General features: G+C 44.1%; 1 protein-coding gene and 1 long non-coding RNA gene across 2 annotated transcripts; one reads left to right on the top strand and one right to left on the bottom strand.

Moving 5' to 3' along the window:
• Window positions 1-5,425: 5,425 nt before the first annotated feature.
• Window positions 5,426-7,293, top strand: LOC104584757. The gene is made up of 3 exons (XR_732718.3): window positions 5,426-5,752; window positions 6,449-6,582; window positions 6,887-7,293. It is a non-coding gene; the product is annotated as an uncharacterized LOC104584757 (long non-coding RNA).
• A 639-nt stretch (window positions 7,294-7,932) lies between these two features.
• On the bottom strand, window positions 7,933-8,460 carry LOC104585164 (potassium transporter 18). The gene has a single exon (XM_010241173.1). The coding sequence runs from the start codon at window positions 8,458-8,460 to the stop codon at window positions 7,933-7,935; it is 528 nt and encodes a 175-aa protein (XP_010239475.1).
• Between the last annotated feature and the right edge of the window lie 4,874 nt (window positions 8,461-13,334).

Genomic DNA, 13,334 nt, shown 5'->3' with positions numbered 1-13,334 from the left:
TAGAGATCACATTATATGCAGAAGAGTATGCTATTTAACAATGGAAGTATTGAAGACCTGCAATACAGCTCATAATGTGTACCCACCAGATTAAATTTGTTGACGAAAAGGTGGCGTTGCTCCTGAGCGTCTTGCGCATGCCATCACGTCCGCCCGTCACAGATCTGCACATAATGTGTCATAGCCACACTCGCTGCGAAACCATGGAAAGGGATCAGGAGTTTGTGCGGGGAGAGATAGAAAAGCAGGGACGCACGTCCGCTCCGCCGCCGCTCGCTGTCTCCCCAGACTCATGGATCGGTGGACAGAATTAACCGATCGCAAAGCTCGGATGGTGTGATAGCACGTGCAACACCCTGGGGCACATCAAATCTGTTCTTTTTTTACATTAAACTTTAAGAGATGTGCGATTACATTCCGACAGTATATGGAATTATGGATACATTAATTTTTACAAAATGAGGCAGCAGATTGCAATCTTCGAGGATCAAACCACGGTGGACAGCCAACATACCTCGTTGGGCTAACCACCCAATAAAGCTGAGCTTGGTTCTAATTTGTTGATGCTCGTTCTTTCAGATATCAACAAATAGATGGCCATTTTGAATTCGGCATCTTGGTAGCTATGAGACCGAGATTTATAAAAACTAAGATCAAACAAAGTAAAAATTCTGACCATTTTTGGCAAAATGTTACTCAGCAACCCAGTATACTGATTTTATACGCATGTAACACAAAGAGACTTCAACTTGGCTCCAGACATCTGGACACCATCATTTGAAAATTCAATGCTTTTGGAATGTATGCATCATTCCTCTGCCTTGCCTACACACAGCTTGCGCTGCTTGCTCCGTCTGGGTCAGGACTCTCCTCCCCAGGCCTTTGTTCAGAGAGGCGTTCATTTCGGCGGCTTGGAACTTGGAGCTCTGGAAAGCTCTGGAAAAGGCAGAACGACAAAATCTTCAATAATTCCGTGCCGTCTGTGCATCTCTGGTTCACTAGGTTTCAGGAGATTCTTAAGTCTTAGTGTTGTAGCTTTAGAGAGGGACCGAGAGATGCTCTGCTAATTTGGTTGGTTTCTCTAGCCTCGATACATTGAGCTGGTTTGCTTTCTTTCCTGGGCGGCGCTGAATGTAAATTATTTTCTTTACTTGTGCAAAAGATAGTGTGAACAATGGGTCGCCTTCAGCGGCAGGGATGCCCAAATTGCAGGCTGTGTCTCATTCGCAAACATTTTCCGCAAACAACGTTCATCTTCTTCTGATGCAATGCAAAATCTCCAATCGAAATTGTGACTGCAACAAGTAATTGGTTTGGATTGCAAAATTTCCAACAGTGATGCAGCAAACATGATCTTCTGCAGGGGACAATAGTTTCATTTGGAAACCTGGGAGATTTGTCCCAGCAAACATGGAGAGTAGGTTTCACATGGCCAAAAGTGATGCATAGGTTTCTCACGGCCTCTTTTGGCCATGTAATTCTAAGAAGTCTTGCTTAATTGATCAGTAAAGAGGCAGGGAAATAGGCAGATCTTTGGTACAGTTCTCTCTTTTGTAACTTCTTTCTTTACTAATTTATATATATATTATGGGAGCCTCTCTTCTCGGGTCTTTCTTATAAGAAAAATGAGGCAGATCAATTCCACATTTCACCTTGGTAAACAAGGTTTTTTTTTTTTTGACCAAGTGGGTAGTACCACGTATTACTGACAAAGAAAGGATGCCAGCTACCAGTAAAGAAAAAAATTAAATCAGTAAATGTCTTAGGCTGCGTACACACGCAATATGCTATATATATATATATACACATTTACAGTAGTTAGCTTCTGTTATTATTTAACAGTAGCACAACCGTTAGTCTTTACTTAGACACTTGTGTTAGGCAAAGGCAGAAACTGGATGGAGGTGTAGTAGTATTAGGAATTGGAGACATAGGGAATTCCGATTGCTGCGGTTCTATACAGAGGTGGAGACAAGCCCCAGGCAAGGAATTCCGATTGCTGCGGTTCTGTGCTTCTGTATGCCGTCGACCCAAGAGTCTCTTAGGTCTGGAGAGGGGATAAAAATCACAGCCTTCCGGATGGTGTCCAAAAGGCGGGGCCACACATGGATGAAATACCTCCAGTCCTAGTGCAGCTGGACGAGCATGACCGCATCGAGATTCACTCACTGTCTTACTGAGGACTGAGGCTCTGCCATGCCTCATATACGTACATAATCCATGAAATTAATAGAGGCTTCGTTCTCCTTTAAAAATAAATAAATTAATAAAGATCGATCGATCGAGTCCAGTTCGTGATCAAGAAATGGATGCCGATTACATTGCATTAGGCATCTTTCAAGCGATAGGTTGGAGCCGGAAAAAAGAAGTTGAGACCAAGAAAAGTGACAAAGTTCGGCAAAATCTTATCCCTGTCCATAAAAATTACTCGAAATTTCGCGCACGTAAATTCAGCGACACAATACCCACCTGCATTAAGTCGGATCAGATCAGAAGATAGCCTGCAATTTTTTCACGGAGTCTGTGTGTGTAGAACATGCACATTTGTGCGTGATAGCAAGTGTCATGTGTGTGAGTAGTATGTATCTGTTGTTTGGACGATAACAACCGCAACTTGGACGGCAGCGGGCGACCAGACGGCTATCCATGAGCAGAACCAGGAGGACGACCGGCGATCATGCAGACAAGCAACTTCTATTTTGGTGCAAAACGGGTCGGCATGTGAGTAGTTTTGCCAGAAGCGGGTACCTAGTGACCCCTGTTCAGAAACGAAGGTGTCTTAGTGGCAGATGCGGGGCGATAATCTAGCCCTCTGGAAAGGATCTTGGCTTTCAAGGGGAATAAGCCAAAACGGAAAATGCCTCAACTCTGACCAAAGTCGCCAATATGGAACTTGTGGCGACAATATATCGAACAACTAAACCAGCTTCAACATATAAGATGGAGCTGGAGAAAAAAGCTGAGACCAAGCAGTGACAATTTTCACTTAAATCTCATAACGCATAAAGTTCAGACATAATGTGGCCAGAGAACATATCGAACAAATAAGTCGTCATGCTCCGCGCAAAAAGGCAGCCTACACAAGTTTAGAGAGATCTAACCGGGTGATCGAACCGGCGTTACATCAGCTGAACAAACCGGGTGAGTTGACGCATTACGTGGAACAACAACCCGGTTCAAGCTAAGGATTAGTTAGACCAAAAATAGGTGTGTTCTTAGGCAGGTAAACTGTTTTCTGTATCAAAGGTAGTGTTCGAAGGTAATAGCAGTTTAACACACCGCAGATTGATCTACATTTCTCCATTCCTTGAGCACGTGGCATTTCACCGTTCCTCAAGTTCTCGAACCCCTGTGGGTGGGTTCACAACCATGTGTGCTGCCAACCATTGCACCAGAGGACATGCATCTTGCTATGGTAACCATAGCTGCCTATGTTCAAACTAACTAAACTATTCTATATTCTTATCCAACCACTCCTGGGAAAAACTTTGAAGTACTATATATCTACAGCTCAGTTCTTAAACGTGTATGCATGATTGGAAGGTCTAAATATGAAGGATTGTCCTCAAATCAGGAGGCAGTAAAAAAATCTAGTATCGTGACCATGGGCGGAGCCGGGGAACAATTAAGAGAAGGCATTTCAAACATTTTTAAGAGATTAACTTAAATTAGAGGGGGCATCAATGATGCGAATCTGACATTTACAGTGGGATAACATAATTGAGTGGGGGCTCATGCCCCCATGGACTACAAGGTGGATCGGCCCCTGATCGTGACACGGGAGATCCCGATGCCTCCCAAGCCCACCATAGAGATGCATGGCTCCCGGAGTACTCTACATGAACTCCATCTCACAACTTCTAGCACGATAACTCCTTCATCGACTCTTCTCTGAACCTAAAAACTAGAGATCACATTATATGCAGAAGAGTATGCTATTTAACAATGGAAGTATTGAAGACCTGCAATACAGCTCATAATGTGTACCCACCAAATTAAATTTGTTGACGAAAAGGTGGTGTTGCTCCCGAGCGTCTTGCGCATGCTATCACGGCCGTCCATCACAGATCTGCACATAACGGCATAGCCACGCTCGCTGCAAAACCACGGAAAGGGATCAGGAGTTTGTGCAGGGAGAGATAGAAAAGCAGGGATGCACGTCCGTTGCGCACATGCGCCCTGCCGCCGCTTGCTGTCTCCCCACCATGATCGATGGACAGAGTTGGCCGATCGCAAAGTTCGGATGGTGTGATAGCACGTGCAACACCCTGGGGCACATCAAATCTGTTCTTTTTTTACATTAAATTTTAAGAGATGCGCGATTACATTGACAGTACATGGATACATATATTAATTTTTACAAAATGAGGCAGCAGATTGCAGCCAACATACCTCGTTGGGCTAACCATCCAATAAAGCTGAACTTGGTTCTAATTTGTTGATGCTCGTTCTTTCAGACAGCAACAAATAGATGGCCATTTTGAATTCGGCATCTTTGTAGCTATGAGACCGAGATTTAAAAAAAAACTAAGATCAAACAAAGTAAAAATTCTGACCATTTTTGGCAAAATGTTAGTCAGCAAACCCAGTATAATGATTTTATGTACATGTAACACAAAGAGACTTCAACTTGGCTCCAGACATCTGGACACCATCATTCGAAAATTCAATGCTTTTGGAATGTATGCATCATTCCTCTGCCTTGCCTACACACAGCTTGCGCTGCTGGCTCCGTCTGGGTCAGGACTCTTCTCCCCAGGCCTTTGTTTAGAGAGGCGTTTTGGCGGCTTGGAACTTGGGAGCTCTGGAAAGCTCTGGAAAAGGCAGAACGACAAAATCTTCAATAATTCCGTGCCGTCTGTGCAATTGTGCATCTCTGTTTCACTAGGTTTCAGGAGATTTTTAAGTCTTAGTGTTGTAGCTTTAGAGAGGGACCGAGAGATGCTCTGCTAATTTGGTTGGTTTCTCTGGCCTCGATCCATTGAGCTGGTTTGTTTTCTTTCCTGGGCGGCACCGAATGTAAATTATTTTCTTTACTTGTGCAAAAGACAGTGTGAACAATGGGTTGCCTTCAGCGGCAGGGATGCCCAAATTGCAGGCTGTGTCTCATTCGCAAACATTTTCCGGACAACACTCATCTCTTCTCATGCAATGCAAAATCTCCAATCGAAATTGTGACTGCAACAAGTAATTGGTTTGGATTGCAAAATTTTCAACAGTGATGCAGCAAACATGAGCTTCTGCAGGGGACAATAATTTCATGAGCTCTTTTACAGTGATTGTCGAGTACTTCTCAGTACTTTTCAGTACTTCCGCATGAATTAATTCTGTCCATTGATCTGAGTTTTTTCATGGGCCGCAACTGGCTAATAGGCTGGTTTCCCTGGCCCATTACGGCTTCTCTCTCTCGTGACGCGTGTCCCTCGCACGGGCATCGATCCTATTCGCTTCGGCCGCCCGAGCGAGCCCCCACCGCCGCCCGAGCCTTTCTCGTCGACCGCCGGCGCTCCTCTGCCCGCGGGGTGCCTCCCTCGGCCGCCCGCGCTCTTCCGCCCGCGGGGCGCCTCCCTCGGCCGCCCGTGCTCCTCCTCGGATGTAGCCCAGCCAGATCCACCGCGGCGCCACCCCCCATCGGCAGGTCTGAAGAGGGATTGGACGGTGACGACGCGGACGGCTCCTTGCAACGCCGCCGCCATGTCCTTCCTTTGACTCGTGGCTGCCTCCTCCTCCTTCGGCGTCCCTCCGATACAAGGTGAGCAGCCCGCTTTTGCCGGAGTTTCGTTTTGTGGTTGCTTGCTTTTTTTGTCAGAGAATATGGCAATAATAAAAAAACTGAACCCTCTGAATTCAGTTACACCGGTAAGGTTCGCGTGCGATTGCTACGGATCAAAATTGAGATATTAGAAGAGATAAAAGTCATTAGTAATTGTATATCAATATCTGATTGTGTCTAGAACTTGATCATCAAAATGAATCAGAAAGGAAGCAAATGCAAAGCAGAAATATTAGTTAACAAAAATTCTGAAAAGGAGCAGAAACTTTTGACTGGAAGTGCACATTAGATTGAGCACTGCTGAAACTTGATCTTTACGAGTTGTTTTTTTATAAGAAACATATGTATCTTAGTCGCAAGATGCAATGTTAATGCTTCTTCTGATATGATTGATATGACTATGACTGTTGAATTTGTAAATTTTATTTTTCTGAATTTTCTTAATTCCAGATTTGTGATGTGTGCTATACCTTTTTAGCTTACCTTGTGATGTTGTGATTGAGTGTTTGAAAAGTGACTAAGTGCTTGTCTTATAATGAAAATATGATTTGTTCCTTTACTAAAAAATATATTATGTTCCTATAATCATGATCATTGAATAATGAAGTTACATCGCATACATTTTCAACCAGAATTAAACAAACTGCTGTAACTGAATTCCATGCCCATTTGCAGTTTTGGTCATCAGCTGTGATCGCCTATCTGGTCGGCGCCATGTCATTCTTTGTTGCCCTGATGAACTTCATCTCTGGTGCATATATATCCAGCGAACCACTGCCATCTTTGTATTCGGCCCCTTTGTGGTCTTGGTAATTTGCTTCTCTCTTTAAGCTCCCTATAAGAAAAATCAAGTCTAGTGATGATGCTGCATTCTTTTGAAAGCGGTTCTGTAGTTGGTGCTATCAAACAAATCGCATATTTATGCTTGTCTCTGGCTTGTCAAGCATCTGTTTTGGCTAGCAGGATGATGCTAGATTCTCTTGCCTGTTGTAGGCAGTATGCTTTGTCATTCAAAAAAATAGCCTCTGCACTTTTGATGTCATATCATTTTTTCTAAAATTCTCTTATTGCCTCTCAAAAAGTATTGATTACTTGTTTTTACACCGTATGCAGGTCTCAAAAAGTTCAATTTGTCTGAATTGGAGGCCGCTAGCCGCTACAAATAACTTTTCAGAACAGAACTTGATTGGAGAAAGTGTCTCCTGTACAGAACTTGAATGCAGAAAACTGCAGAATTTAAGATGCAACGTGAGTTCCTGTGAAGGAAAACAGCATCTTGTTCTCAACTTACTATATTTCACTTAATCCTCTGCTAAGATGGAGGATTCTTGGAGGAATATGTTGAAGCGATTGCACTGTTTTGTGTGGAGATGTATGAGAGAGAGAGAGAGAGTTTCAAAGCATATTTCATTTGTGGAGATATAAAGAAGAGAGATTGATATATATATTTAAGCACTTCTTATTTCTGGTTTTCCCTGCAAGTTGTCTGTAGTATGTACTTAATATTTTTTGCCTCGAAAGATTCTTCAGAGTTTGCCTGCACTGCATCCCTCCATTATTTGCTTGCTGGGACGATCGAAAGCAGGAGCTCGGAATCTGGAGCTCCCGTACACGACAGTTCGGTGGTATTCGCACCTAAAATCCAGCCGCCTTTCCACCTGAGAAACAAGTAGCTAGCTGTTTGGTGCCGTTGAGAACTTTAATACTAGCTTAATTTCGGGCAGACTGGGAACTGCCAGGCCACACAGTGGCTTTGGGAAAACAAAAGTTGAAGTAAATGTCACAGAGGATAGAGGGCCGAGGTATATGTGACAGTAGTAAAAAACTCAGAGCGTGTTGAAAAACCATTCAAATATCATCTAGTTCTCTCTGGATGCGGAATGATTATGCGTCCGTGTGCTTATTTGACAATCTACTGTAGAAAAACAGTTCGATCATATTCAGAATAATTGAAATGTAACTCGATAAAGATTTGTATCTGAAACTCTCTTTTGCAAAGTTTGATTCAGAGTTGTATCTGAATCGCGCTACACTGAACTTACTCAATTCATCCAGATTTACACTTTTCCAGATATGCAAAATCATCTCTGTACATACTATTCTCCTATAAATAATCTACACACTGGTGACTGAATTTACATTGCATTCAGTTTAATAAACTAGACACAGAACACATGCCCAACATTGAGCAGGCTCTCATGGGGAACATTGAAGATGACGCTGTTCTCCCTGCAGATTTTCCTCAGAAAGGCGTACAGGTAGTTGATGGCGATCTTCTTCACCAGTCCTGAGTCCCTGCAGGCCCTGATGACAGTGTTGCCGAGGATGTGCACCACCCCGGCGTCCCTGCATGAGTTCAGGAAGGCCACCTCGTCGCCCACCGTCTTGAACGTAACGCTGCCGCCGTCGTCGTCTGCCCCGACGACATGACCCGGCCATCGTTGTTCTCCGGAGCATGACCCGGCATAGCTGCTGAGCTCGGCGATAGACCTGACGTTGCTGCTCACTTCGTTCAGCTCCTGCTGGTCCGCCAAGGCGTTGTAATCGTCGGAGTCCGTGTAGACGTGTAGTCCTCCATCATGCTCTCCAGCCGGACGAAGAGCAGCAGGCTGTCGAAGAGCATCTTTTCGAAGTCGTCGTCCTTCTTGTGGATGTCCTTGTACCCATAGGGCGCCACAGCGGAACATGTGGAAGTTCTTGGGTCCGATCCGCTTCACCAGGAACCTCTCGTCTGTTGGCACGGTGTATACCGGGAGGTACTGGACGCCCACGAACCATTATACGGGGGAGGCCGGGGGTGGGGGCCACGGTGGACTGGCGGTGGCGGGTCGGGCCGGGGGTTGGGGAGGAGGCGGGGCGCGCCGGCGGGACGGGGTAGGCCGGGGGTGGGGGCGGCGGTGGGGCGTTCGCGAGGGAGGCCAGGGATGGGCGCAGGTGCAGCGGGCGGCGGCTGCGTCGAGAGAGCGCGAGTTCACCGCGAACGCCAAGGGAGCGCTCGGGAGAGATCAGGCGATAAGAAATTTTAGTTAAAAAATAAATCTATAATTTTGGTATTTTTCGGTACTTTCCGGTACTTTTGTTTTAGTACTTTCTAGTTCTTTCTGTTTCTCCACCGTTGGATCAACTAGTTGAACGATTTCTAAAATGTAAAACTTGTATAATTTTATTTGGAACCTGGGAGATTTGTCTCAGCAAACATGAAGAGTATGTTTCACATGGCCAAAAGTGATGCAGCTGGGAGAGTAGGTTTCTCACGGTCTCTTTTGACCATGTAATTCTAAGAACTCTTGCTTAATTGATCAGTAAAGAGGCAGGGAAATAGGCAGCTCTTTGGTACGGTTGTCTCTTTTCTAACTTATTTCTTTACTAATATATATATATATATACACACACATATATTAATTACGGGAGCCTCTCTTCTCGGGTCTTTCTTATAAGAAAAATGAGGCCGATCAATTCCACATTTCACCTTGGGAAACAAGGGTTTTTTTTTTGACCAAGTGGGTAGTACCACGTATTACTGACAAAGAAAGGATGCTGCCCAGCTACCAATAAAGAAGAAAAAATTAAATCAGTAAATGTCTTAGGCTGCGTACACACGCATGATGCTATATATACACACACACTTACAATAGTTAGCTTCTGTTATTATTTTTCAGTAGCACAACCGTTGTTAGTCTGTACGTAGACATGTGTTAGGCAAAGGCAGAAATTGGACGGAGGTGTAGTGGTATTAGGAATTGGAGACATACGGAATTCCGATTGCTGCGGTTCCGTAAAGAGGTGGAGACAAGCCCCAGGCAAGGAATTCCGATTGCTGTGGTTCTGTGCTTCTGTATGCCGTCGACCCAAGTGTCTCTTAAGGTCTGGAGAGGGGATAAAAATCTCTGGAAACTAAGCTTCACCGGCTTCCGTCAGATTTGACGCACGTTGTGTGAGTCCTACTGCAGCTGGACGAGTATGGCCGCATCGAGATTCATGCACTGAGGGCTGAGGCTCTGGCGCTCTGCCTGACTGGGATCCGGTGCCTGCTAGAGGCAGGTCACCGCGTGCCCTGACCCTCTTTATCCACCATCTATTTTCATCGGACGGTTAGCAGTTACCTAACGAATCCATGAAATTAATAGAGGCTTAGCACTCCTTAAAAAAGATGAAATTAATAAAAATCGATCGAGTCCAGTTCATATAAAGTGCACCTACTAAAGTTCTTAATACTCATTATATCAGATCAAGAAATGGATGCCCATTATATTGCATTAGGCATCTTTCAAGCGATAACATGGAGCCGGAAAAAAAAAGTTGAGACCAAGAAAAGTGACAATGTTCGGACAAATCTTATCCCTGCCCCCAAATTGTAGTATCTTGTAATTAATAAAGTCCAGACATAACGAGGTAAAGTGAAATATAACATATCTGAAGAAATAAGTTGTCACTTTGTACAGTGCGCCTCTTCTAATCGACTGACAGGTTCGACCGTCTTGTCCTCAAAAAGAGATGTCACTCTGCACAAATAGGAACCTAGGCCAAGCTCGAGCTGCAGTTTTGAATATGAAAAAAGGCCCAAAATATGATTTAAATTAGTATTTTTTTAGGAAAAATAGATTTTGCATTGTACCCTTAAAATGGTGTTTTTCTGAGCCTTACGCCGGGCCGGCTCAGACTTGGCATTTTGTAAAGCCCGGCCTTTACCAGGTGTGCCAAGGTAGAATGCTATATTTTCGACCAAAAAATGGATGGTCGAATCGACGACATCTTTGAAGCTATGACATGGGATCAAACAAAGTGTCAATTCTGACATTTTCCGCAGACTGTGTCCTTATTTTGAGTATTTTTTTAATTCTTTTATAGTACCTTCAAATGAATATGAGTGCTCCATTTCTGTCAATCATATGGATGAAAAATAATTGGTACTCCGATATAGGTAGGAGGGAGTACCACCTCAGGAATCAGAGGAGCGCCTGGATTGAGGGGTAAAAAGGTAATCTTCATATATGTATATAAAAACTCATAAATACAATAAAACTTAATTTAATTCGTATGCACGTATAAAATGCTTGCGTTAGCATATCAGTGTCGTGCTGTTGAAAAAAAAATCCCCAGATTCGATGAGCAGTTGAAGGTAGAGGAGTACTTCGGTGGCACGGATACCACACAGACGGCCCAGCTTGAAGAAACAGCGGCTCGGGCGATCTGAGAAGGCTCCACACTCTTGATTTGGTTCAGGATCTAGCGTCGGCAGGTTGAGGAAGAGGCAGGTCAGCCGAGATGATGAGGCACCGGCTCCATGCTCTTCACTGGGGTGATGAGCGGCAGCGCAGGCGTAGATTCAGCGAGTGACCCCTGTTCAGAAACTACTCTTGTTCAGTGCTCCTGTCCCGGCCTCCCGGAGGAGTACCGGGAAAAAGCTCTCTTGTATTATGAAATGTTATCAAGTCAGACAGAACATGCCCATAGAAATTACTCGGAAATTTATAACTCGCGCATGTAAATTCAGCAACACAATACACACTGCATTAAGTTGCGTCCGATCAGATGGCCTATGGTTGTTTCTTGGAGTCTGTGTGTGTAGAACATGCGCATCTGTGCGTGATAGCAAGTGTCATGTGTGTGAGTGGTATGTATCATCGGCGATCATGCAGACAAGCAACTTCTATTTTGGTGCAAAACGGGCCAGCATGTGAGTAGTTTTGCCAGCTCTCTGGAAACGCTCTTGGCTTTCAAGGGGAATAAGCCAAAGCGAAAAATGTCCCAGCTCTGATGAAGGTCGCCTATAGGGTACTTGTGGCGACAAGAGATCTCCCGATGCCTCCCATCCCAAGCACACCTTAGCACCACGCCACCGGATTAGTCCATCTACGTACATGGACTGGTCATCTGTAATTGCCAACTTTCAGATTAAAGGAATGCTTGGCTACCATCTCATAGTTTATATAATGCTGTGCTCTTTTCTAGTAGACAGGAAGTAGATCTCATGTATATATAGAGGAGTGTACTATCCAATTCCACGAAATTAATTATTCAATATGTATAATTAATATATACTACACCTAACAAAGTTGTATATATATGCTCATTATTTCGCGTCAAGAAATGGATGGCCATTAATTCGAATAGAAAGCTATTCGATGGAGCCAAAGGAAAAGATGAGTTCAAAAAGTTAAAAAAAAACTCTAGCATACATGTAGATGATAAGCATGGTTCTTGCAAGCTCTTTTGCTTCTCCATGAAAGAAGCAAGGATAAGGACCTACAAATGCATTTCGTAGGCGCTTCAGTTTTTCTTTCATAGCACACAAGAATGTGAAGATTTCCTCCAAATTTGAATCCAGAACATAATATTGAGTCATCTACGTGTGGGATATTTTCTTTGACAATTGAAAAATATTGTTTTCTTAGGTGTGGAAAATATTGTTTTGATAAGGGAGCAAAATGCACAATAGCTTCATTCCTTCCCAATGATGTAAGCATTTCCGAGAGTTAGTGAAGCCATTTAAGTTCCAACTCCACTAACCATAAGAAACCCGATTATTGTTTCCCTATAGTGTCCAACTCATCTGGTTTCTGCTGATATTCGTGGTTTTTTTTCCCAACTCAAGAAACTCAAATGCACCTTCAGCTCCTCCCGTTGTTCCTTCTGGTCCAATGTTGCTATATAGCAGGAGTAGTATATATCCACACTACACCAGAACCAACCAGACTTAACATTGAAGAACAGTGAAACAGCACAATTTTCCACAGATAATCAAAACAACATAGTTCAAATTTCAAATGAAGAATCATAATATAGAAACATGAATCAATTAAGCCATTGTTGAAGAACACAAGAAACTAATTTCTCGCTCTCGCCGCTTTTGCTGCTACAGCATTTCGTCGAGCGGGTATCGTGCCCGCAAGTAAAGGAACACCAAGCACCTCTCAGCGCCCTCATTGAGACAGAGACGACGGAGATGGCTGGTACTGCGACGAACAGGAGCACAAATTTCATCGCCGCACAACAAATTTCATCGCAGCGGGACCTCCGGCAGGTTCCATCACGGGCCAACTCTATCAGCGCCACGGCCTCCCTCTCCCCGACGAGCATGCCCCTGCGCGCGTCCACGAGCCCCGTGCCGGCCACGGCGTCCGCTCCCAGGCTGGTCACGCATGAACACCAGCACCCCAGCGGTGGCCGCGAACACCAGCAAGCAACACTGACCAAACTCACGGATCATGAATTCGTGGCGACAAGGGATCTCCCGATGCCTCCCATTCCAAGCGCACCATGCCACCGGATTAGTCGATCTACATGGACTGGTCATCTGTAATTAATTGCTAACTTTCGGATTAAAGGAATGCTCGGCTACCATCTCACAGTTTATAGAATGCTGTGCTCTTTTCTAGTAGACAGAAAGTACATCTAATGTATATATATATAGGAGTGTATCCAATTCCACGAAATTAATTCTTCAATACATACAATTGATATACTCCGTATACTACACCTAACAAAGTTGTAAATGCTCATTATTTCAGTGAAAGATGGGATCCCCTTAATATATACCCTACGCAAACAAAGAGAGCTT

Source organism: Brachypodium distachyon, chromosome 4 (assembly GCF_000005505.3).
Source record: "Brachypodium distachyon strain Bd21 chromosome 4, Brachypodium_distachyon_v3.0, whole genome shotgun sequence".
NCBI lineage: Eukaryota > Viridiplantae > Streptophyta > Magnoliopsida > Poales > Poaceae > Brachypodium > Brachypodium distachyon.
The sequence above is the reverse complement of the archived record's forward strand: the minus strand, read 5'-3'. Positions and strand labels throughout refer to the sequence as shown.

Bases quoted from the DNA above. Each gene is read 5' to 3' on its own strand.
- LOC104585164 (XM_010241173.1), bottom strand. From the start codon at position 8,460: ATGTTCCGCTGTGGCGCCCTATGGGTACAAGGACATCCACAAGAAGGA.